This window comes from Dicentrarchus labrax, unplaced genomic scaffold (assembly GCF_905237075.1).
Source record: "Dicentrarchus labrax unplaced genomic scaffold, dlabrax2021, whole genome shotgun sequence".
Taxonomy (NCBI): domain Eukaryota; kingdom Metazoa; phylum Chordata; class Actinopteri; family Moronidae; genus Dicentrarchus; species Dicentrarchus labrax.
Window position 1 is genome coordinate 1 of NW_026136798.1, and position 24153 is coordinate 24153.

The following is a 24153-nucleotide window of genomic DNA, read 5'->3' on the forward strand; positions in this document are numbered from 1 at the left end:
CTGTCATCAAATCATTTATCAAGGATTCATGTGATGATGATGATGATGATGATGATGATGAAGACAAGACACAAGGAAACATACATTTACATAACGTTGCAAACACAGAGGACAACGGGCCTTTTTCACAGCAGCCATTTTGACATGAAACAGTAGGGTAAACACAGGTGTTACCAATGATACTCCCTTCTGTTGCACTGAGCTCTGAGTCAGGGTGCTGCTATTGTGCATGTTGTCTCACTGGAAAGGCTCTGCTGCACTAAATAGAACTCAGCCTTAATTTAGTATCATAGGTAACTCCTGAGTTTACCCTACTATTCATGTCAAAATGGCTGCTGTGACAAACATCCATATTCAAGGCCCTTCAGCATGCGTCTGATCTGGGATTAAGCTCCATATTTAACTTTATGATCGACTGCTGCACAAAAGAGTGCTTCAGTCTAAACTTGTGAAATGGTGGAACCTCGTATCTCCAGTTTGATGGTAACAGCTTGTATTCACTGTTCAGGACGTGGTTGGGGTCAAAGGTTGTTGGACAGCCTTAATATATTATGGAAGGCTGATTCATTGAGTCTCTACAGAGGTTGTACGACAATCTGTGAACGACGCTGAAGTTGGCTTCCGATTCGCCAGCCTCCGTTTCGGCACTTAAGGGGAAATTAACTTATTGTGCAGTGCGACTGTTTGTCCACTGATTGTCTGTTTTTTGTGACACTTCTTGATGTGAAAACGTTTTAGACATTTTAGGTAAGACATCAGCTTTGCCTGACACCTACGATTGTATCTGTGAAACTTTTATTTTATTTGTGAAAATGCTAAAGGGGAGATTTCACCGTTTTTGTTTTACACCAAGACCTCATTAGACCAGGTCCAGATCAAAAACCACTGCACCTAGACCTCTCAAATCTGGACTGGATTGATGTACAGACCCTGAAGATTCATAAAAACACAATCTCTGATTTGTGAAACCTTTATTCTATTTGTGAAAATGCAATAAAGACACATTTCAAACTTTTATCAGCACATAGACCACTTTTGACAAGGTCCAGATCCAGAACCACTGCACCTAGAACTCTCAAATCTTTTTACATGGAGAAGTTGTTGAAAAGGCACAGAGTCAGTAAAAAAGTCAGCAATTTTCGTTCTTTTAAGTTTTTATGGCCTCACCTCTGTTTTTGTAACGTTGTGTCAAGGTGCCTCTTTGTTTTCTGCTTCTCTGCTTTCCTTTGCAGGTTCCAGGTCGTGGGTCGTCATCTTAATATTTTTAAACTATGGACAATTGGGTAGGGTCAGTATCATGTCTGTAGGTAGGTAGTTGGTCAGGTGATGAGGAAAGGGAGGAACACAAAGAGGACAACTGGTGGCCGGGAGAACAAGAACAGGGTCTGAAATGATGGCAGATGTTAGTAAAGCCAACAAACTATTTTAAAAGGTCCACAGGTCAGACTCAAGATCTTAACCTTGGTACCTGAGGTCCTACCGGGTTAGATACTAGAGACACCAAAATAAATGTATTTAAAATAAAAATAGTTTGTTGGCCAATGGTCTAATGAGGTCTTGGTGTAAAACAAAAACGGTGAAATCTCCCCTTTAGCATTTTCACAAATAAAAGTTTCACAGATACAATCGTAGGTGTCAGGCAAAGCTGATGTCTTACCTAAAATGTCTAAAACGTTTTCACATCAAGAAGTGTCACAAAAAACAGACAATCAGTGGACAAACAGTCGCACTGCACAATAAGTTAATTTCCCCTTAACTTTCCCCTTAAGTGCGGAATCGGAGGCTGGCGAATCGGAAGCCAACTTCAGCGTCGTAATCTGTGAGCAGATTCTCATCCGGTGGAGCAGTTTTGACTTTAAAGTAGTGGACAGACATTTGTACCATGTCGTATTACAATACTGCCAAACACTCATAATCACAGAAGGAAAAAACAGGAGAAGAATTTGTCTTCTCGGACCTAAAGATGTAATGTGGCAGAGGAAATAAAGTCTTTGTGTTGTCTGTTTGGATGTAAGTTCAGTGTGGTCTTTCCAGGATAACAGTCAGTGTGTCATTAAGTATTTGTATGAAAATAGCTGCTTGACTGTTTCTTTATGGATGACAACAGGAACTTTATGAGAGTCAGACGGTGAACCAAAAACAAGTTCTTCACTTTTCTTTGTGTTAATCTCAGGAGCATTGTTATCACTGCACTCGACCACTTTGTTCCCGTCATGTTGGTGCAGCCCAGAGTTGTCTGAGTTACTGAACACAGATATTAGAGCTGTATCATCAGAATACTTTAGATTGTATTGAGTTGGTGTATCTGTACAGAAATCATCAGTATAGAAAGTGAAAAACAGCTGAACTCAACAACAATATGAATGAAAACATGTTGGTGTTTGCAGAGTTCAGTCCAACAGACGGAGAGCAGAGTCTGCAGCATCCAGCTGTCTGTCTATGAAGAGTGACTGGTCCAATGATCCTCCTCTAAACTTCAGTAATGAACCTGGACCCTCAGACTCAAAGTAAGAGAACTGATACAAACTCATTTATATGACTCATTTTCAGTTTCCTCTGCTCATGCATGCTTTCTGTTGATTTTGTGTTTATATATTAAACTTTCTGCTAAAATGTATTTACTAACTAAACTGTTGTGACACACAAAGAGAAATCACTCGTCCATCTTCCTCTCAGTCTCTGTGACAGCTGTCAGTCACTAGGAAAGCTGTAATCTAATCTAAGAGCACTGATACAAACTTTGAAACCTCCTAATGATCCACAGTAGCAGCAGTTTGTGTATTTAGAGCTTCTTTAAGGACTTTGTCATCAAATACTAAGATTGTTCTCAGCGACTAACAGTTAAGTGGACTATTAGGGGGCAGCCCTGATATTGAGCCAAGGTTGGCAGGTCTGAAACAGTGACGGACATAATGAGCTCTCTTTAATGGAGGACTTTTACTGTGAAGCAGCTGCAGGAAGTGTTGAGTTTGTATTAATAACTAACTACAGGCTGATCACTAAATGTTTAATGAGACAAACAGGAAAAGCAGTTCATTGGTGTTTGTGAAAGCAGGAGAGTTGAAATTAAAGGAACAATTGTTTCATTTCAGACTGAATGCTGAATTCAAACTAAAAAGTAACGAGACTTTTACTGTTCTCTGTGACCATCTGAGCTTCTACACAGAGTCAGTGGACACATGTTGATATGTTTCAACTACAGTCAACAAATCATTGTACTTATAAAGAAATGTCTTCACAGAAAGAGGAAGAGGAGTTGCTGTGTTTTGTGTCGGGACGTCCTGAAGGATCCGGTCTCTACCAGCTCTGGACTCTGGTTCTGCAGACAGTGCATCACCTCATACTGGTACCAGTCTGCTTCATCAGGAGACGCCTCCTGTCCCCAGTCTGGAGAAGGACCCAGAACAAGACAGAGTAAGACTGTATACCTGTCTGCTGATGTGTTAATACATTAGTTGTGTCATACAGTACGGCCATTTAACACCTTTATACATTTAAATGTAGTTGCATGTTTTTTCTGCTCCAGCATACAATTCTTGTCCTTGTTCTCCTTTGAGGAAACATATTGACACATGTTGGTTTTATGATAGCGCCCCCTGTCTTTGCATTAAGCAGTCAGAATGCTGTTTGTTCTCTGTCTGCATAGATGGAGATGGAGAACTATTAAACTCTGTGTAAAGCAGTAACATCACTGTTCTATCACAGACAGACAGCAGCCTGAGACGCAACAACAACAGCTCACATTGGTGTCCTGCTCGTGACTGCTTCTTCTCTAACTTACAAACAGTTTGCTTACTTTGTCTTTGTGCCACATTGTGTCAAACTGTGAACACGTGCATCTCCACTGCAGCCTCATAGCAGGAACAAACGAGCTGTTGTGGTTCTGATGGTAGCATCATGGTCAACAGGGGCCAACCTGAGATCCTCCTCCCTCAAACAAAAGCCACGTCTGTCTCTAAAGTGTGTGTCTGTGCTGGAGACCAGAGACAAAGATCTGTTTCTAAAAGTCTCTCTGTGTTCAGCTTTCAGGACTTTTATTTAATATGTTTTATTCCATTCTTTGTAAACAATATAATATCACCATAGCAACATATCGTGATGTGAATTTGGTTTCGCCGTCCTGCCTTTCCGTTGGAGTCCATGTGAACGCAGCATCAGTCAGAGCTTTGTTAACTTCCTGCTGATGCAAACTCAACACTTCCTGCTGCTGCTGCACATGACAGTGAACCAATGGGAGGCTTTTATTGTGAAGCAGGAAATGGAGTGTATTCTCACACAGATTCACTATTCAATAACGTATTCTGCATTATTTGGTATATTTCATATCAGTTTAAACATTCCTGAGACGAAGGAACAGCCACAGTGAGCAGTTCAGATGAAGAGCTGATGAAGAGAGTCCACCGACACACAGCCAGAGGCTGAGAGACAAAGGAGCATTTCTGATGTTTACCCAATACTGGACTTTATAACCTTTAATTCTGGAAATATTCTGATATTGTTATTTTATTGGCAATGAAAATAATCAGAAGAGTCACATTTTCTTTGTTTTGTCTCCCATTTCTTCTTCTCTTCCAGCAGATGGTGGTCTGCAGGAGGTTTTAGATGAACATAAGATCGGTCTGAGGAGGAGATGTGAACGTGTGACTGAAGGAACTGATGAACCAGGAAGTGGAACCCTCCTCAACAGGATCTACACTGAGCTCTACATCACAGAGGGACAGAGTGAAGAGGTTAATACCCAACATGAGGTGAGACAGCTTGAGACAGCTTCCAAGAAGAAGACCTTCCATGACGCTCCAATCAGGTGCCACGACATCTTTAAAGCCTTACCTGACCAACAGAGACACATCAGAGTGGTTCTGACGAACGGCGTCGCTGGCGTTGGAAAAACCTTCTCAGTGCAGAAGTTCACTCTGGACTGGGCAGAGGGCTCGAACAACCAAGATGTCAGTCTGGTGGTTCTGCTTTCGTTCAGAGAGCTGAACCTGATCAAAGATGATCAGTACAGTCTTCTCAGGCTGCTCCATGTTTTCCATCCAACATTACAGAAGGTCACAGCAGAGCAGCTCGCTGTCTGTAAACTTTTGTTCATCTTTGACGGCCTGGATGAAAGCAGACTTTCACTGGATTTCCACAACAATGAGGTTGTGTCTGACGTCACACAGAAGTCTTCAGTCAACGTGCTGTTGACAAACCTCATCAGGGGGAATCTGCTTCCCTTGGCTCTCGTCTGGATCACTTCCAGACCTGCAGCAGCCAATCAGATCCCTCCTGAATGTGTTGACAGGGTAACAGAAGTACGAGGCTTCACTGACGCCCAGAAGGAGGAGTACTTCAGGAGAAGAGTTAGTGATGAAGATCTGTCCAACAGGATCATCTCACACATCAAGACCTCCAGGAGCCTCCACATCATGTGTCTAATCCCAGTCTTCTGCTGGATCACTGCTACAGTTCTGGTCCACATGTTGACTACAGACCAGAGAGGAGAGCTGCCCAAGACCCTGACTGACATGTACTCACACTTCCTGCTGGTTCAGACAAAGAGGAAGAAGCAGAAGTATGATGAGGGACATGAGACGAGTCCACAGGAGCTGATGGAGGCTGACAGGAAGGTTCTTCTGAAGCTGGGGAGGCTGGCGTTTGAACAGCTGGAGAAAGGAAACATCATGTTCTACCAAGAAGACCTGGAGCAGTGTGGTCTTGATGTCACAGAGGCCTCGGTGTACTCAGGAGTTTGTACAGAGATCTTCAAAAGAGAGAGTGTGATCTTCCAGAAAACAGTCTACTGCTTCGTTCATCTGAGCATTCAGGAGTTTCTGGCTGCAGTCTACATGTTCCACTGCCACACCAACAGCAACACAGAGGTACTGAAGGGTTTTCTGGGGGGGAAATATGATAATCCAACTTTGGACGTCTTCCTGGAGGATGCAATGATGAAATCCCTGAATAGTGAAAATGGCCACCTGGACCTGTTTGTTCGCTTCCTTCATGGCCTCTCTCTGGAGTCCAACCAGAGACTCTTAGGAGGCCTGCTGGGTCAGACAGACAACAGTCCAGAAACCATCCAGAGAGTCATCAACAACCTGAAGAAGATGAACAGTTATAATATCTCTCCTGACAGAAGCATCAACATCTTCCACTGTCTGACGGAGATGAACGACCACTCAGTCCATCAGGAGATCCAAGAGTTCCTGAAGTCAGAGAACAGATCAGAGATGAAACTGTCTGAGATCCACTGCTCAGCTCTGGCCTACATGCTGCAGATGTCAGAGGAGGTTCTGGATGAGTTGAACCTGAAGAAGTACAACACATCAGATGAAGGACGACGGAGACTGATTCCAGCTGTGAGGAACTGCAGAAAGGCTGTGTAAGTCCAGATGTGATTAACATTATAAAGCAATGCTGAAGTCATCACTATTAGAGTCAGTATACACACTTTACACACACACACACACACACACACAATATAAAACTTCCACACTATAAAAGTTTTCCTAAACTAGTATTAAACCTGCTTATTGAATACATTAGACACGTGTTACACTACAAATGTCTCAAATGCACCGAGAATAAGACAGAAATCATTTTTGTGTTTATAGCTATCAGGTCAGTGAACATCTTCTAGTATCTTCTATCGTCTTCTGTCTTTCTTTGGGTGACGGAGGTTCGATACAAATCCAGCAGACAAACTTGAGGACTCAAGAGTTTGTGCTGGAAATGTCCTTTTTTACAGTGTATATGTAACGGATGTGGGTAGGGCATGGAAGGAAACGGCTCAATTACTTGTTTTTCAGCATTTATTCGCTCCTGCAGAAGACAGTAATGCACATTCATTTCCTTCTAGTCTTTTCTCTGCACCTCTGTTCACGGCGGCACTGTGCAGATTTCATTCTTTTTTTTTTTTCTCAAATTACATACAAATACATTCATTTAACATTACAGCATATACTCAATGTGCACATTACTAGCCAAAAGCTTTTCAAATTGACAGGAAAACATAACCTTAAACAAGTCTCCTCAAAACCATGAGACACAATATATAAAAAGGGAAAACAGTGACCCCTGGTGGGCACATTAAAACAGTGTGTGAATGCGAATGGCTAAACAGAGACAACAAAATTATCACATTTAGCAGAGAAAAGCACATACCTGCAGAAGACAGTAATGCACATTAATTTCCTTCTAGTCTTTTTTCTGCACCTCTGTTCCTAAACAGGCAAAATAACAGAACCAACCACTGTGAGGGTCAGTCGGAGCTACGGAAGCTTAGGAGGTACAGAAAAGGTGACGTAAGGCAAAGTAATTTCCGCAGGAAATATTAATAATAATAATAACAATAGCGGTAAATTAAAATAACTCATTAAGATAAAATGAACACATACTCAACAATCATTAAATGATAAATAAAACTGACAAATACAAATTGGAAATAAGAATTGATAGAGTGCATTTTTAACTCTGTTACATCTACAGTGTGTGCAATGTGTTTCTGTTATCATTTATTATTATCTTCATGATTTGTGTGGCCGTGGGGTTTCCCCCAATAAAATCTGATGTTATTTAACTAAAACTGCATTTTAATAAATAACAATAACAATAATACATTTTATTTATAGAGAGCTTTTCTAGGAACTCAAAGACATTTCACATAAGTTAGATAATAAAAGTAATAAAACAACACCCTAAAAACTATATATAGATATATATCTACAACAACATTAAAGGGCCTAATTAAAGGCCTTGGGACAGGGGAGCAGTGGAGGAGGTGCAGTTGTTGGTATTGATGAACTGTTGTCTATTTGTGAGATATGACCTTAGCCAGGAGAGGCCAGTACCGGTGATGTTGAGGGAGGACTGAAGGCGGGAGAGAAGAATGGTGGTTGATGATGACATATGCAGGTTACATTTGTGGATGAAGCTACCATGGCATATGGACAAACACATGTACCTATATTATGAGGTTCATTAGACATGTGAGCTGTTGATACTCATGATATGATGTTACTATGGTCCATGTTTCCAGCTCCTTGTATGTGATTTGGAGGCTGTCACATTGTTTGTCATTAATGGCTTCCTACTGCTCGTGGGGAATGAGCATGATATGAATATGCATATTTTAAAAATTCAAACCAGATTGTTGTTCAACATGTCCCCAGGTACCACTGAGCTAAACAGTGGCCAGTATGTGGGACCAGTCCACTTTTTCATAAAGATCCTGATCTCATCATCACGACATCTTTCCTTGTAATTACGAGATAGTAACTGATAATTACGACATGTCTAAATGTTTTTTTGTGAAGGCAAAGTTCAATTCAATTCAGTTTTATTTGTATAGCGCCAATTCATAACAGAAGTTATCTCAGGACACTTTTCAAATAGAGCAGGTCTAGACCGAACCCTTTATAACAGGGGTGCCCAAATTCTTCTCAGTTGAGGGCCAAAAATGGCTCGGGGTGGAGGGTCACGGGCCAAAATTAGACATTCATATTGCAGTGCATTAAATTAAATATGCCTATGATATAACTGTGCATAAACAGTCATACAAAGTAATTTGGAAAATCAACACTGCTGTTTATTGAAAGCAGAAAAATAATAATACAGGCCTGTGCCTTCAACAACATGCCTCTATGAGACCAAAATGTTATACTCTCCACTGCCTTGAACAATCATTTTTAAAGTAATAGAAATATAATTGTACAAATAAATACAATGGTATTTTAACACCGAGCCACCAAACTCGCGGACTTTGTCTGACACAAGTGCAGTGAGACCTGCTCTCTTACCGACCATAGCCGGGGCTCCGTCTGTCGTGATACCTGATAGGTTTTCCCACTTCAAGCTGTTCCTATCCATAACTCGCTGCACTGCCATAAAAACATCTGTGCCTTTTGTTGTCCCTTTCAGTGTTTCAAGGCCCGCGAGTTCCTGACACACTTCAAAGTCCTCATTCACTCCTCGCAGAAAGACTAACAGCTGAGCTGAGTCCGATATATCGCTGCTTTCGTCACATGCGATGGAGAAGGCAGAAAATCGACCTGCTCTCTGGACAATTGATATCCTCAACACGGCGGGTGACCGTGTTCCGTGACAAACTAATGTGGGAAAAAGCCCGCGTCTGATTTGGGCACACGGTGTCAGCAGCAACTGTCAGACATTGTTTTATAAAATCACCCACCGCGAAAGGTCGTCCGCTTCGGACAACGAGGGAGCAAATATGATAACTTGCCCGAGTGGCATTTTCCTGTTCAGTTGAGGGCTGGAGAAGGGTGCGTTGTTGGGAAGTTAGCTTTGCTATCAGGTCTCCAGCCTTCACCTTTCTCTCCTCTCCGGTGTATTTTGAGAACTGATGGGAATGCCGCGTTTCGTGATGGCGACGGATATTGTATTCTTTTAAAACACCGACTCTCTGCTTACAAATCAAACAAACTGCCACGGAATCAATCTCTGTGAAAAAGTACTCATGTTCCCAAGTGTTTTTAAACTTTCTCTTATCACAGTGCCACTGCCTCCCGCGCTCCATCACAGCATCTTCTCACTCTTTTTTGTTGGTTGCTAAGCGACGCCGTTAGAAGAAGACGAAGATCTTCTCCCTGTGGTCACGGCCGGTCGGATTTGAGCTGACGGGAGCTCAACAGCGCCGCCCTAACCCCAATGTAATACAATGTTAATTTGTGGTCAGGAGAAGAAGTGCAACAATAAATAAATAATAAAAGAGATATTCCGACTGCTGGCACATAATAATAGTTCAAAGTATTAACAATTCGAGCATGGGCAGCGGGCCAAAAATAATCGGGGCCCCAAATTGGGCAGCCCTGCTTTATAACATTATTTACAGAGACCCAACAGTACCACCATGAGCAAGACCTTGGCGACAAGGGCAAGGAAAAACTGCCTGTTAAAAGGCAGAAACCTAGGACAGATCCTCCGGCTCTAGGTGGGTGGTCGTCTGTCTCGACCAGTTGGGGTGAGAGAGAGAGAGAGAGAGAGAGAGAGAGAGAGAGAGAGAGAGGCAGAGAGAGAGAGAGAGAGAGAGAGAGAGAGAGAGAGAGAGAGAGAGAGAGAGAGAGAGAGAGAGAGAGAGAGAGAGAGAGAGGGAGAGAGAGAGAGAGAGAGAGAGAGAGAGAGTGCTTCTGTAGCTGTTTACATTCCCCCAGACCCACATTTAAAAAATGCACTGCAGAACTACTTTACTGGCTTTATAGTTATATATGTTAATAACTGTATGTATTGTTTATTTTATTCTAATATAAATGTAATATGTGTATGTTCTATGTGTGTGTGGCATGAAGGGGCTACAACTTACATTTAAACATGCTGTGTTAAATATGAATGTTGAATGATTTCTGTGTGTCTTTATTTGCCTTGTGATCTAAATGCAATCAGATTTTATTTTAAAGGTTATATTCTCTGTATTCACAGACTTTCTAACTGTAGACTCTCAGAGACTCACTGTGAAGTCGTGGCCTCAGCTCTGAAGTCCAACCCCTCCCATCTGAGAGAGCTGGACCTGAGTGACAACGACAACCTGAAGGATTCAGGAGTGAAGCTGCTGTCTGCTGGACTGGAGAGTCCACACTGTAGACTGGAGACTCTGAGGTCAGTTCATGTGTTTGCTCTGTGTATATCTACCAAATATAACAGAAGTTTGAAATCTCCTTCAGTTGTTTTGCTTTCTGGGTTTGTCTGAGCACAAATCACAACAGCTCTTGTTTAAAGTCTGTCAGTCTGAATGATTTGGCTCCAGATTTCGTCTGTACTCAAACTGGATTGGTGTTAGTCAGAACACTGTAGGATTTATTCTACAATGTGCTGCAGAATGAAATGAGTATTTAGTGAAACACTCGGGGCTGAGGACACGTTCACTGTGTGTAGTACGTTCAGTGAGTGAGGATCCATCTGAGTGAGTCAGTGAATCACTGCACGTTGGCTCTCAGCTGACTGAGAACGGATTGTTTGAGGAAGTGATTCAGTACAGTTCGTTCACCCAAAACATTTGTTCATTCAGACGAAACGTATGAATGTAATGTGATCTCTGATTCAACACACTGCCAGTTCTCAAACTCTGGAGACAAAGTTTTATAACACTGGAAATATTAACGCTGCTGACATTGTTAGTGTGAAACTGAAATATTTAAAGTTAAACCATAGTTAATACTATTAAAGCTTTATTTCACACTGAGGATTCAACCACATAGATTTGATGCTGATTCACAATGAGCATCTTGCTGAGCTTCATATTTAAAACATATTTAATATCACATTAATCATTCAACAGTGGTTGATTCTCTCTTAAAGGTTTCATTTTCACCTTTCCCTCATTTGAATGAAACAGAAACGTGTTTTATTCTCCATCAGTGAATGAAAATAAATAGTTCAAAACTGAACCCCAAATCCCACAAAGCGGTTTCTGGAAGAACCTCCACACTGGACCTATTGTAACTGTGCTTGTTATTGTTTCCATTCAAAGTGACACAACATGTACATTTAATAACAGATAACAGATGTATATTGAAAATCAATACAAATAAAATCATAATGAAAGTAAATAAAAAGAAACTAGATCATACGACAGATTGATCTACTTCTACCCCCATGATCTGTGTACATACCGAGTGTTTAAGACACATTAAAGGCACATTTACACAATAACACTAAATATGAAAAATACAAGACAAATAAAAGAAAATAATTAAAATAATACAAACAAAAACAACAAATTAAAGAATTATGAAATGAACATGAATACAATGAAGGTTGCAATAAAACTATTGAGGAGACAGTATTTAGTATTAACTCCTCCCTCCCCGAACAGATACAGCTGATCCACTGAGACTTTATGTGTTTGACTCCAGATATTTCCAGATAGACACTAATCTAAAGCTTTTTATAAACTTGTACATTGTAAACCTTCTTCAGCTCTGAACAGATTATTAAACACTGAATGATTTCAAGCAGGAACATTGTCTTCTAAACTCACATCTTTTATTCTTTATTCAGATTGAGGTGCTGCAGGTTGTCAGAGATCAGCTGTTCTTCTCTGGTCTCAGCTCTGAAGTCCAACCCCTCCCATCTGAGAGAGCTGGACCTGAGTAACAACATCTACCTGAAGGATTCAGGAGTGAAGCTGCTGTGTGGTTTTCTGGAGAGTCCACACTGTAGACTGGAGACTCTGAGGTCAGACACCATGTTTTCTTTCTGTGCTGAGATGAATGTGATGTTAAGTTGTGCTGACAGTAAAGTGCAGACATAAGGCTGATATTATACTGATCCACACTGAGTATCTGAATGCTAAAGGCTGTTTTCTTCTTCAGTGGTTTAGTCCATTGACTGTGGCAGAGCAATGTTGAGCTCCACATTTAAAACCTTCATAGAACAAGAAGAATCTACACTGAATAATTCACTGTGAACCTCTTCAGCTCTGGATTTTACATTAAAGGTCACCTTGTGGTTTAAATCATCCATAAAAATAAGTTCATTGGGCGCCTGGTTAGCTCAGTCGGTAGAGCTGGTGACCCGTATACGAAGCTGCTGCAGCGGCCCGGGTTCAAATCCGACCTGTGGCCCTTTGCTGCATCCCCTCTCTCTACCCCCCCTTCCTGTTCTTCAGCTTTCTCTGTCAAATAAAGGCAAAAAAATAACTTCAACAAATAAATAAAATAAATTAATTAACACAAAGAATAAATAAAAAATCTTTATTTCAACTGTCAGACAATAACGAATATATTTTATGAAGCTTTGTAGCATTAGCTCTCTGTAATGTAGCGTAGCATTAGCTCTCTGTAATGTAGCGTAGCGTTAGCTCTCTGTCTCGTAGCGTAGCATTAGCTCTCTGTAATGTAGCGTAGCATTAGCTCTCTGACTCGTAGCACAGCATTAGCTCTCTGACTTGTAGCGTAGCATTAGCTCTCTTACTCGTAGCGTAGCATTAGCTCTCTTACTCGTAGCGTAGCATTTGCTCTCTGACTCGTAGCGTAACATTAGCTCTCTTTCTCGTAGCATAGCATTAGCTCTCTGTAATGTAGCATAGCATTAGCTCTCTGTAATGTAGCATAGCATTAGCTCTCTGTAATGTAGCATAGCATTAGCGCTCTGTAATGTAGCATAGCATTAGCTCTGTAATGTAGCATAGCATTAGCTCTCTGTAATGTAGCATAGCATTAGCTCTCTGTAATGTAGCATAGCATTAGCTCTCTGTAATGTAGCATAGCATTAGCACTCTGACTCATAGCATAGCATTAGCTCTCTGTAATGTAGCATAGCATTAGCTCTCTGTAATGTAGCATAGCATTAGCTCTCCTTCTTTTAGCGACTTTCAAAGTTTTTCATACACGCTAGCTTCATTAGCATTAGCAGTTAGCTTCTCCCTCTCCTCTGTCCTGCTCAGTGTGTCAGATGTTCAGTTATTCCTCTGCCTCCTTTAATGATAATGGTTCTTGTATTAAATGTAGTTTATTTACTGCGCTGGAGGCGAGGCTCAGTGAGTTAGAGGAACGGCACCGCACCACTGAGATATCTTTAGCCGCTATAGTTAGCCAGCCCCCGGTAGCCGGTGCGGTCCGACCGAAGGTAGCTTCTGTTAGCTCTGTAGATCCCCCGGTAGTTCCTCCGGTAGTTCCCCCGGTAGTTCCTCCGGTAGTTCCTCCGGTAGTTCCTCCGGTAGTTCCTCCAGTAGTTCCTCCGGTAGATCCCCCGGTAGTTCCTCCGGTAGTTACCCCCGGTAGTTCCTCCGGTAGTTCCCCGGTAGTTCCTCCAGTAGTTCCCCCGGTAGTTCCTCCGGTAGTTCCTCCGGTAGTTCCCCCGGTAGTTCCTCCGGTAGTTCCTCGAGTAGTTCCTCCGGTAGTTACCCCGGTAGTTCCTCCGGTAGTTCCTCGAGTAGTTCCTCCGGTAGTTCCTCCGGTAGTTCCTCCGGTAGTTCCCCGGTAGTTCCTCCGGTAGTTCCTCGAGTAGTTCCCCGGTAGTTCCTCCGGTAGTTCCTCCGGTAGTTCCCCCGGTAGTTCCTCCGGTAGTTCCTCGAGTAGTTCCTCCGGTAGTTACCCGGTAGTTCCTCCGGTAGTTCCTCGAGTAGTTCCTCCGGTAGTTCCCGAGCAGCCGGGCAGACAGGGAGTCTGGGTGACTGAGCGAAGGAAGACTAAAACACCGAAGCCCACAGTTCACCACCAACCCATTCATGTTTCTAATACATTTTCCCCACTCAGCGATACACCCGCTGAGGAACCAACTCTGGTTATTGGCAGCTCCATAGTCAGAAACATGAAGTTAGCGAAGCCAGCGGCCATCGTTAAATGTATCCCTGGGGCCAGAGCGGGCGACATTGAATCAAATTTAAAACTGCTGGCTAAAGATAAACGTAAATACAGTAAGATTGTTATCCACGTCGGCGGTAACGACACCCGTTTACGCCAATCGGAGGTCACTAAGATTAATGTGGAGTCGGTGTGTAATTATGCTAAGACAATGTCGGACTCCGTAGTTTTCTCTGGACCCCTCCCCAATGTGACCAGTGATGACATGTATAGCCGCATGTCGTCATTCCACCGCTGGCTGTCGAGGTGGTGTCCAGCAAACGATGTGGGCTTCATTGATAACTGGAAGCCTTTTTGAGGAAAACCTGGTCTGATTAGGAGAGACGGCATCCATCCCACTTTGGATGGAGCGGCTCTCTTATCTAGAAATATGGCGAAGTTTATCTCTAAAACCTGACAGTCCAGAGTTAGGACCAGGAAGCAGAGCTGCTGTCTTACACACTACTCTGCTCTTTCTTTAGAACAGTCACCCACCCAAACCCCCCATAGAGACTGTGTCTGTCCCCCGACCACCTAAACTATTTAAAGAAATAAAAACAAGAGGAGTTCAACATAAAAATCTAATAAAAATTAAAACCAACTCCTCAGTAGCACAAAATAAGAGAATGAAATGTGGGCTGTTAAATATCAGGTCTCTGTCCTCTAAAGCTGTTTTAGTGAATGAATTAATATCAGATTATGATATTGATTTACTTTGTCTTACTGAGACCTGGTTGTCCCACGAGGAGTATGTTAGCCTAAATGAATCCACCCCCCCAGTCATATTAATACTCACATTCCTCGAGGCACAGGCCGAGGAGGTGGAGTAGCAGCTATATATGATTGGAGCGTTTTAATGGACCCTAAACCTAAACTAAATTATAATTCATTTGAAAGCCTTGTTCTTAGTCTTTCTCACCCAAACTGGAAAACACTGCAGCCAGTTCTATTTGTTATAGTGTACCGTGCTCCTGGACCGTACTCTGATTTTATATCTGAATTTTCAGAGTTTCTATCAAGTTAAGTCCTTAAATCAGATAAAGTAATTATTGTAGGTGATTTTAATATTCATGTGGATGTTGACAATGACAGCCTTAGTAACGCATTTATATCATTAATAGACTCAATTGGCTTCTGTCAGAGTGTAAATAAACCAACTCATTGTTTTAATCACACTCTTGACCTTGTTTTATCATATGGCATTGATATTGGACATTTAATAGTCTTCCCACATAATCCTTTCCTATCTGACCATTATTTAATAACTTTTGAATTCATACTATTAGATTATAAGCCATTAGGCAAAACTTCCTACAGCAGATGTCTATCTGACAGTGCTGTAGCTAAAGTTAAGGAGGAGATTCCTTCAGTGTTTAATTCAATGCCATGTCTGAATTTAGTCCTATAACGACTTTAGTCCCTCTGAAATTGATAATCTTGTCGATAGTGCTGCAGGCTCACTACGATCAACATTAGACTCTATCGCTCCTATAAAAAGGAAATTATTAAAACATAGGAGACTAGCACCTTGGTATAACCACCAAACCCGCCAGTTAAAGCAAATAGCTAGAAAATCTGAAAGGAAATGGCGCTCTTCCAAATTATCAGAATATCGCTCAAATTGGCAAGATAATCTTAAAACCTATAGAAAGGCCCTCCGTAAGCAGGAACATTGTCTTCTACACTCACATCTTTTATTCTTTATTCAGATTGAGGGGCTGCTGGTTGTCAGAGATCAGCTGTGATTATCTGGTCTCAGCTCTGAAGTCCAACCCCTCCCATCTGAGAGAGCTGGACCTGAGTAACAACGACCTGGAGGATTCAGGAGTGAAGCTGCTGTGTGGTTTTCTGGAGAGTCCACACTGTAGACTGGAGACTCTGAGGTCAGACACCATGTTTTCTTTCTGTGCTGAGATGAATGTGATGTTAAGTTGTGCTGACAGTAAAGTGCAGACATAAGGCTGATATTATACTGATCCACACTGAGTATCTGAATGCTAAAGGCTGTTTTCTTCTTCAGTGGTTTAGTCCATTGACTGTGGCAGAGCAATGTTGAGCTCCACATTTAAAACCTTCATAGAACAAGAAGAATCTACACTGAATAATTCACTGTGAACCTCTTCAGCTCTGGATTTTACATTAAAGGTCACCTTGTGGTTTAAATCATCCATAAAAATAAGTTCATTGGGCGCCTGGTTAGCTCAGTCGGTAGAGCTGGTGACCCGTATACGAAGCTGCTGCACTGTCCACACTGTAGACTGGAGACTCTGAGGTCAGTTCACTGACTCTCTGTTACTGTTGTAGATCTGATATCTTTCATTAACAACTCAACCTAATTGATGTTGATCCTTATACCATGGTCTGTGTGAATCCTGCATTGTGATTGGCTGCTGGGTGTCCATTACGTCCTGCTGTAGGACAGCTACTGAGATGTTCCAGTGAAACTGTCTGTTCACCGTTCTAAATGAATGAAATCAACTGAATTCAAACAGAATGTGAATATCTCATAAATCTATCTGACAGCACTGAGTGTCGTCCTTCATCCTCTGAACACCACAGCCCGACCCCCCCTTTGAACTCACTGATACTCACATCCCATTGGCTGTTCAACTCGCTACTTCAGGCTGCGGCCGTCAGTGCACATGTCCTATCGTTGGTCCAAATCTGCACATTGATTTGGGGACAATGACCTGGCTGATAGCGAGCTAGTCTTGTTAAACATTCTGTCACACTATATTTACTGTTTGTCACTGACTCTGAGTCCTAGCGTAGCATTAGCTCTCTGACTCGTAGCACAGCATTAGCTCTCTGACTTGTAGCGTAGCATTAGCTCTCTTACTCGTAGCGTAGCATTAGCTCTCTTACTCGTAGCGTAGCATTTGCTCTCTGACTCGTAGCGTAACATTAGCTCTCTTTCTCGTAGCGTAGCATTAGCTCTCTGACTCGTAGCGTAGCATTAGCTCTCTGACTCGTAGCATGGCATTAGCTCTCTGACTCGTAGCATAGCATTAGCTCTCTGTAATGTAGCACAGCATTAGCTCTCTGACTCGTAGCATAGCATTAGCTCTCTGACTTGTAGCATAGCATTAGTTCTCTGACTTGTAGCGTAGCATTAGCTCTCTGACTCGTAGCATAGCATTAGCTCTCTGACTCGTAGCGCAGCATTAGCTCTCTGTCTCGTAGCGTAGCATTAGCTCTCTGACTCGTAGCGTAGCATTAGCTCTCTGACTCGTAGCATAGCATTAGCTCTCTGACTCGTAGCGTAGCATTAGCTCTCTGACTCGTAGCGTAGCATTAGCTCTCTGTGTTGATCTACACATTAAAAACCTGAACACATCTGATTGGATTATAAATGATTTTATCTTCATCATTTATTCTTTAAACTTGTACATTGTAAACCTTCTTCAGCTCTGAACAGATTATTAAACACTGAATGATTTCAAGCAGGAACATTGTCTTCTAAACTCACATCTTTTATTCTTTATTCAGATTGAGGCGCTGCAGGTTGTCAGAGATCAGCTGTTCTTCTCTGGTCTCAGCTCTGAAGTCCAACCCCTCCCATCTGAGAGAGCTGGACCTGAGTGACAACAACAACCTGCAGGATTCAGGAGTGAAGCTGCTGTGTGGTTTTCTGGAGAGTCCACACTGTAGACTGGAGACTCTGAGGTCAGTTCACTGACTCTCTGTTACTGTTGTAGATCTGATATCTTTCATTATCATCATCATTCACTTTTCTCAGGATATAATTTTTTGTCTAGTAATTTGAATGTTGCATTCGAAAGGGGACGCAAAGAAATTACACATTGCTGGGTGTTAGATTTGTTAGAGTCACTTATTTTCTTTAAAAAGTATTTTAAAATGTCAGTGACGTCATACACATCGTACGTCCAGAGATACCGCTTTACGGCGAGCCTCGAGTCTCTTTGTGCTTCCTTTTCTCTCGAGGCATCGACGACACAGACGTAACGATCGGCAGATAAAAGTACCAGCAACACAAAAAAAGTTTCTGTGTTAAAAAAAAGAAATTGTGCGAAAAAATCCGCCTTAACATTGTGGTCCCGCTTCGGATGCCACGATGCCATCAAGCAGGATCTCTGGTCGTAATCAGTCCTTCACTGACCAATCAGAGTTCATTAGCAGAATGCTAGCGCGTTATGGGCAACAACAACTCGTCCTGTAAGAAATCTAAAGGACATCAGAACTCGTTCATTCAACTTTCGACCTATAACCCATGTTGAACTTTAAAAACTACAATCACATCTGAGATTTCTCAACCACAATCAGGTGACAGAGACAAAAGTAGCCGTCTAGCTCCATCTGCTCCCATTCATTCTGCACTGATGGGCGATCGCCCCCAGTGGACCTCTGCTGGAACTGCAACCAGTATTCGGTACAATGGGACTTAATAGAGAGAGGCCAGGCTCTCCGTAGACGGGCTCTGCTTATACCATGGTCTGTGTGAATCCTGCATTCTGATTGGCTGCTGGGTGTCCATTACTTCCTGATGTAGGACAGCTACTGAGACGTGAAACTGTCTGTTCTCCGTTCTAAATGAACAGAGGTGTCAAGTAACAAAGTACAAAAACTTTGTTACCTTAAGTAGAATTTTTGGGTATCTATACTTTTCTGGAGTAATTATTTTTCTGCCGACTTTTTACTTTCTACTCCTTACATTTTCCAAACAGCCTCGTTACTCGTATTTCATTTCGGTTGTTTTCATCGTTTATAAACATAGAGTGAATTTGATTGTGATTGGATGAGAAGTATCAACATACACCGACACACTATTGGTCTGTACGCGATCTATGTGGGAAAGAAACAGGATTTGGGGGTAATAAAACAGATGTGCCCCTGGTCAAAGGGTTGAGTTTTATGATAGGAAGAGCCAGGGGGAAGGCACAGATGGAAGGACCATTTGGTGAGAGAGACCTGGATTTACAGGAGTAACATTTGCAAGACAAACAGGGGGTTTCATTGTTTGTGATGTAATGAGATGCACTGAAATGTATATAAGGGAGAGCATTTTGGAAGTCGGGAGAGAACATTCACGACGTGACCTTCTCTCCATGCTGCATGAATTAAAGTGACTTGATTATCACACCGGCTTTAAGTTCTTCAGAGACTTAGCACCTCTCAACTTTGAGAAGAATTCCCACTACATCTATCACCCCTGCACGTTACAAATCACGTCACACGCAAGCAAGCTTGGAAGCAGTGGTTCTATGGAGTTGTAGTTCAAGGTTTGAAGTGCGTATTGAAGCTGCAGTGTCGCGCTGCCGTCACTACTTCTTCGTCCACCAGCCCTGCCGGACATGCTCCATTTCGAAAATGTCCGAACCAAGCACCAGCGAGGAGGTTGCTAGCCAGGAAGACCAGCCAACTCTTGTACATCCCTGGCCATACCTGGACGAATTCTTCGAAATGGTTGGATCCAAAAACAACTCATTTCGAATGTGCTGCAAGCTCTGCGCTCCCAAGTACCATGAGCTAATGGCTTTCAAAAACTCGCTGTCTAATTTGAAAAAGCATATTGAGGTAAGCTGAAAGTTTGTTATTATCAGTCGATTATTGATCAAATATTGTAGTAACTTAGTTACGTCTTAATGGTCAATTTCAATGTTTGCTAAGGCTAGGTAGGTACATGCCAAGACATGGTTTGCTTGCTAGCAGCAATAGGCTATGATTCAACGTTGCAAGTTCGTTTGGTGGGCTCTGTGTGAGATTTGAAATTCGACTTTAACCAAATGTTGTCTGAGCTTATATTATTATTATAAACAGGATTTGGGGGTAATAAAACAGATGTGCCCCTGGTCAAAGGGTTGAGTTTTATGATAGGAAGAGCCAGGGGGAAGGCACAGATGGAAGGACCATTTGGTGAGAGAGACCTGGATTTACAGGAGTAACATTTGCAAGACAAACAGGGGGTTTCATTGTTTGTGATGTAATGAGATGCACTGAAATGTATATAAGGGAGAGCATTTTGGAAGTCGGGAGAGAACATTCACGACGTGACCTTCTCTCCATGCTGCATGAATTAAAGTGACTTGATTATCACACCGGCTTTAAGTTCTTCAGAGACTTAGCACCTCTCAACTTTGGGAAGAATTCCCACTACATCTATCACCCCTGCACGTTACAAATCACGTCACACGCAAGCAAGCTTGGAAGCAGTGGTTCTATGGAGTTGTAGTTCAAGGTTTGAAGTGCGTATTGAAGCTGCAGTGTCGCGCTGCCGTCACTACTTCTTCGTCCACCAGCCCTGCCGGACATGCTCCATTTCGAAAATGTCCGAACCAAGCACCAGCGAGGAGGTTGCTAGCCAGGAAGACCAGCCAACTCTTGTACATCCCTGGCCATACCTGGACGAATTCTTCGAAATGGTTGGATCCAAAAACAACTCATTTCGAATGTGCTGCAAGCTCTGCGCTCCCAAGTACCATGAGCTAATGGCTTTCAAAACTCGCTGTCTAATTTGAAAAAGTATATTGAGGTAAGCTGAAAGTTTGTTATTATCAGTCGATTATTGATCAAATATTGTAGTAACTTAGTTACGTCTTAATGGTCAATTTCAATGTTTGCTAAGGCTAGGTAGGTACATGCCAAGACATTGTTTGTTTGCTAGCAGCAATAGACTTTGATTCAACGTTGCAAGTTCGTTTGGTGGGAAATTTTGAAATTCGACTTTAACCAAATGTTGTCTGAGCTTATATTATTGCTATACGCAATATATGTAAGTTAATTGTGCAAAGCTCAAGTCTACAGTCTACAGCTGGTTGATAAAGCGTGGTCTTACTAAGGATTGGCATTATCCTGTTTGTGTCTGAGAGTGCATGCGCCTATGTGGGGCATGCACTATGGCTCCTTGTTAGGTGGTAACCACCACCTGTCAGCCACATTTTAAAGTTTAAAATGAATTTTATTGGATTATTTCATAAATAATGTTACTGTTCAGTCATGCCAGTTGCTTGTGGTCCTAAAACAGCTTTAAGTGGCAATATTCTGGTCTGCTCAACATAATAGCATAGACCAGTGAAACTGCTCCCCAACTTGTAGTCTGACCTTCATTCATGAACTTCAAGCATGACATTTAATACAGTGGAAGTCCTTGATAGTCTGAGTTTGTGGTTTGAGAGAAATAATGTGAATCTCAATCAGTGCCTGTGCATTTATTTTCTCCACAGAAGAAACACCCCAATTGTCTAGAGAGGTACACACAACTTACTTCAGCAGTCCTCAAAAGGAAGTCATCCACTGAAGGTTCATTGGCCCCACCTTCCAAACAAACCAAGCTGTGGGAGACTCGAAAAGTGTCCCAGGCCAGTGTGGATAAAGCAGTCCTCAATTTCGTTGTCCAAGGCTTGCACCCACCACACATTGTTCAGCAACAGGGCTTCATTGATCTTGTGAAACATCTTCATCCAAATACAAATGTAATGACACGCAATACTGTTGGAAACAAAGTCACAAAGGCTTCAGTCGAAATGAAAAGAAAACTGAAAGCAGCCCTTAGTGATGTTCAGTTCATAGCAACAACAACAGACTGCTGGACGGCACACCGTCGCAGTTTCATTGGTGTCACTGCGCACTGGTTTAACCCCCAGTCAAAGCAGAGATCCTGTGCCGCCTTGGCATGCAAGCAACTTAGAGGGTCACACACTTTTTCTGCCCTGGCTGGTGCCCTAAATGATATTCACACAGAATTCAATATCAGAGAGAAGATCGTTCGCACTACAACTGACAACGGATCAAACTTCCTGCAAGCCTTCAGAGTTTATGGGCAGACTGACGAGAACAACAATCCTGAACCTGCAGGAGAGGGTGATGGAGAAAAGGATGATGGTGGCCAAAATGAGGATGACAATGAAGAAGAGGAAAGATGGGAGGTTACAGTAATCATTATACTATTACTCTGATTACTTTGGTACAGTTACTGGCTGTTTCTTCACTAGAAACAACTGCTTGACTAATGTTGTTAATATTATGTAATATATAATATGTTTAACTTCACTGGGCTGTGTAGACTGTAGGTCACTGCTCACTGCTGTACCTGGAAAGACATAAAACACAGTGTTGGTTCTCATAGTTAAGGTATAAACACTAACATTATGTGATAGATAGAGGTTAATATTTATATATATATATATATTTTATAAACTCAGTAACAGTGAGGAGCTACCTGCCGGCAACGAAGGGGAGGGGCTGGAGCGTCATCCGCGTGAGCCGCGTCATAATGCCGACCAATCAGAGCAGACTGGGCTTTTCGGGAGGGGGGTCTTAAAGAGACAGGAGCTGAAACCGATCGATTCAGACAGAGGCTGAAAAGAGGAGCTCAGCTGTAGGCAGTATGAGAAAAATAATGTGTTTGTTGAACATTAAAACATCTAAACCTATTGTAGGAGAGCCACTAAATACAATTATGAAGCTGAAAAGGGCATAATATGACTCCTTTAACGGATGTACATCCTAACACACACACACACACACACTCACACACACACACACACACACACACACACACTCTCACAAAGTGGGATGGAGGGAATGATGTTTGATTTTTTTGATTAATCACCTGCAGCTAAGCTTGGATGTTCATTTACATTGAAATAAAGAGTATTGAAAACATGCCTCTGAAGTTTGACTTTTTGCACTATTACAATACTTATAGGTTTATAACTAGTCATCATATCTTCCACTCCATGAAACACATGTTAATGCTCAGTAGCACTAGCACACATATATGGTTCTTTAATGTATTTGCATTATACTAAAATGCATTCATTTTCATTGGGCATGTATGAGGCTGAAACAGGTAGCCTAGTGCATCCCAAATGTTTCAACATTAACATTTTAATATAACATTATAGTCATTAAGGCCTTTAGAAAGATGATGTTTTCTGGGGGGAGGTCGTGCAGTGCCTATAGGCCCCTGTGGCGTGGGGCCAATAACATTTGATGGCTTTTTTCCCCTTTACATTACTTTTACTTTTTTACTTTAAGTAGTTTTGAAGCCAGTACTTTTACACTTCTACTTGAGTAAAACGCTTGAGTTGATACTTCAACTTCTACAAAAGTCTTTTTAAACCCTAATATCTGTACTTGTACTAGCATAGCATTAACTCTCTGACTCGTAGCATAGCATTAGCTCTCTGTCTCGTAGCGTAGCATTAGCTCTCTGTCTCGTAGCGTAGCATTAGCTCTCTGACTCGTAGCGTAGCATTAACTCTTTGTAATGTAGCATAGCATTAGCTCTTTGTAATGTAGCATAGCATTAGCTCTCTGTAATGTAGCATAGCATTAGCTCTCTATCTCGTAGTGTGGCATTAGCTCTCTGACTCGTAGCATAGCATTAGCTCTCTGACTCGTAGCATAGCATTAACTCTCTGACTCGTAGCGTATTAGCTCATTAGCTCTCCTTCTTTTAGCGACTTTCAAAGTTTTTCATACACGCTAGCTTCATTAGCATTAGCAGTTAGCTTCTCCCTCTCCTCTGTCCTGCTCAGTGTGTCAGATGTTCAGTTATTCCTCTGCCTCCTTTAAAGATAATGGTTCTTGTATTAAATGTAGTTTATTTACTGCGCTGGAGGCGAGGCTCAGTGAGTTAGAGGAACGGCACCGCACCACAGAGATATCTTTAGCCGCTATAGTTAGCCAGCCCCCCGGTAGCCGGTGCGGTCCGACCGAAGGTAGCTTCTGTTAGATCTGTAGATCCCCCGGTAGTTCCTCCGGTAGTTACCCCGGTAGTTCCTCCGGTAGTTCCCCCGGTAGTTCCTCCGGTAGTTCCTCCGGTAGTTCCTCCGGTAGTTCCTCCGGTAGTTCCTCCAGTAGTTCCTCCGGTAGTTCCTCCAGTAGTTCCTCCGGTAGTTCCTCCAGT

At 42.2% G+C, this 24153-nt stretch overlaps 1 protein-coding gene across 11 annotated transcripts; it reads left to right on the forward strand.

The window, feature by feature from the left end:
* The first annotated feature begins 2369 nt into the window (after positions 1–2369).
* Positions 2370–22904, forward strand: LOC127359864 (protein NLRC3-like). Of its 11 annotated transcripts, none has more exons than XM_051394170.1 (8): positions 2370–2507; positions 3242–3414; positions 4576–6367; positions 10420–10596; positions 11998–12174; positions 15992–16165; positions 17772–20772; positions 21464–22904. In XM_051394170.1, exons 1-7 carry the CDS (start codon positions 2440–2442, stop codon positions 17959–17961), a joined length of 2751 nt encoding a protein of 916 aa, XP_051250130.1. In that variant the 5' UTR covers positions 2370–2439; the 3' UTR covers positions 17962–20772; positions 21464–22904. The 11 variants fall into 11 exon arrangements, with proteins under 11 accessions (XP_051250130.1, XP_051250128.1, XP_051250129.1 ...); XM_051394168.1 differs by having other exon boundaries at positions 17772–19817; positions 20773–22904; XM_051394169.1 differs by having other exon boundaries at positions 17772–19817.
* Positions 22905–24153: the final 1249 nt, after the last annotated feature.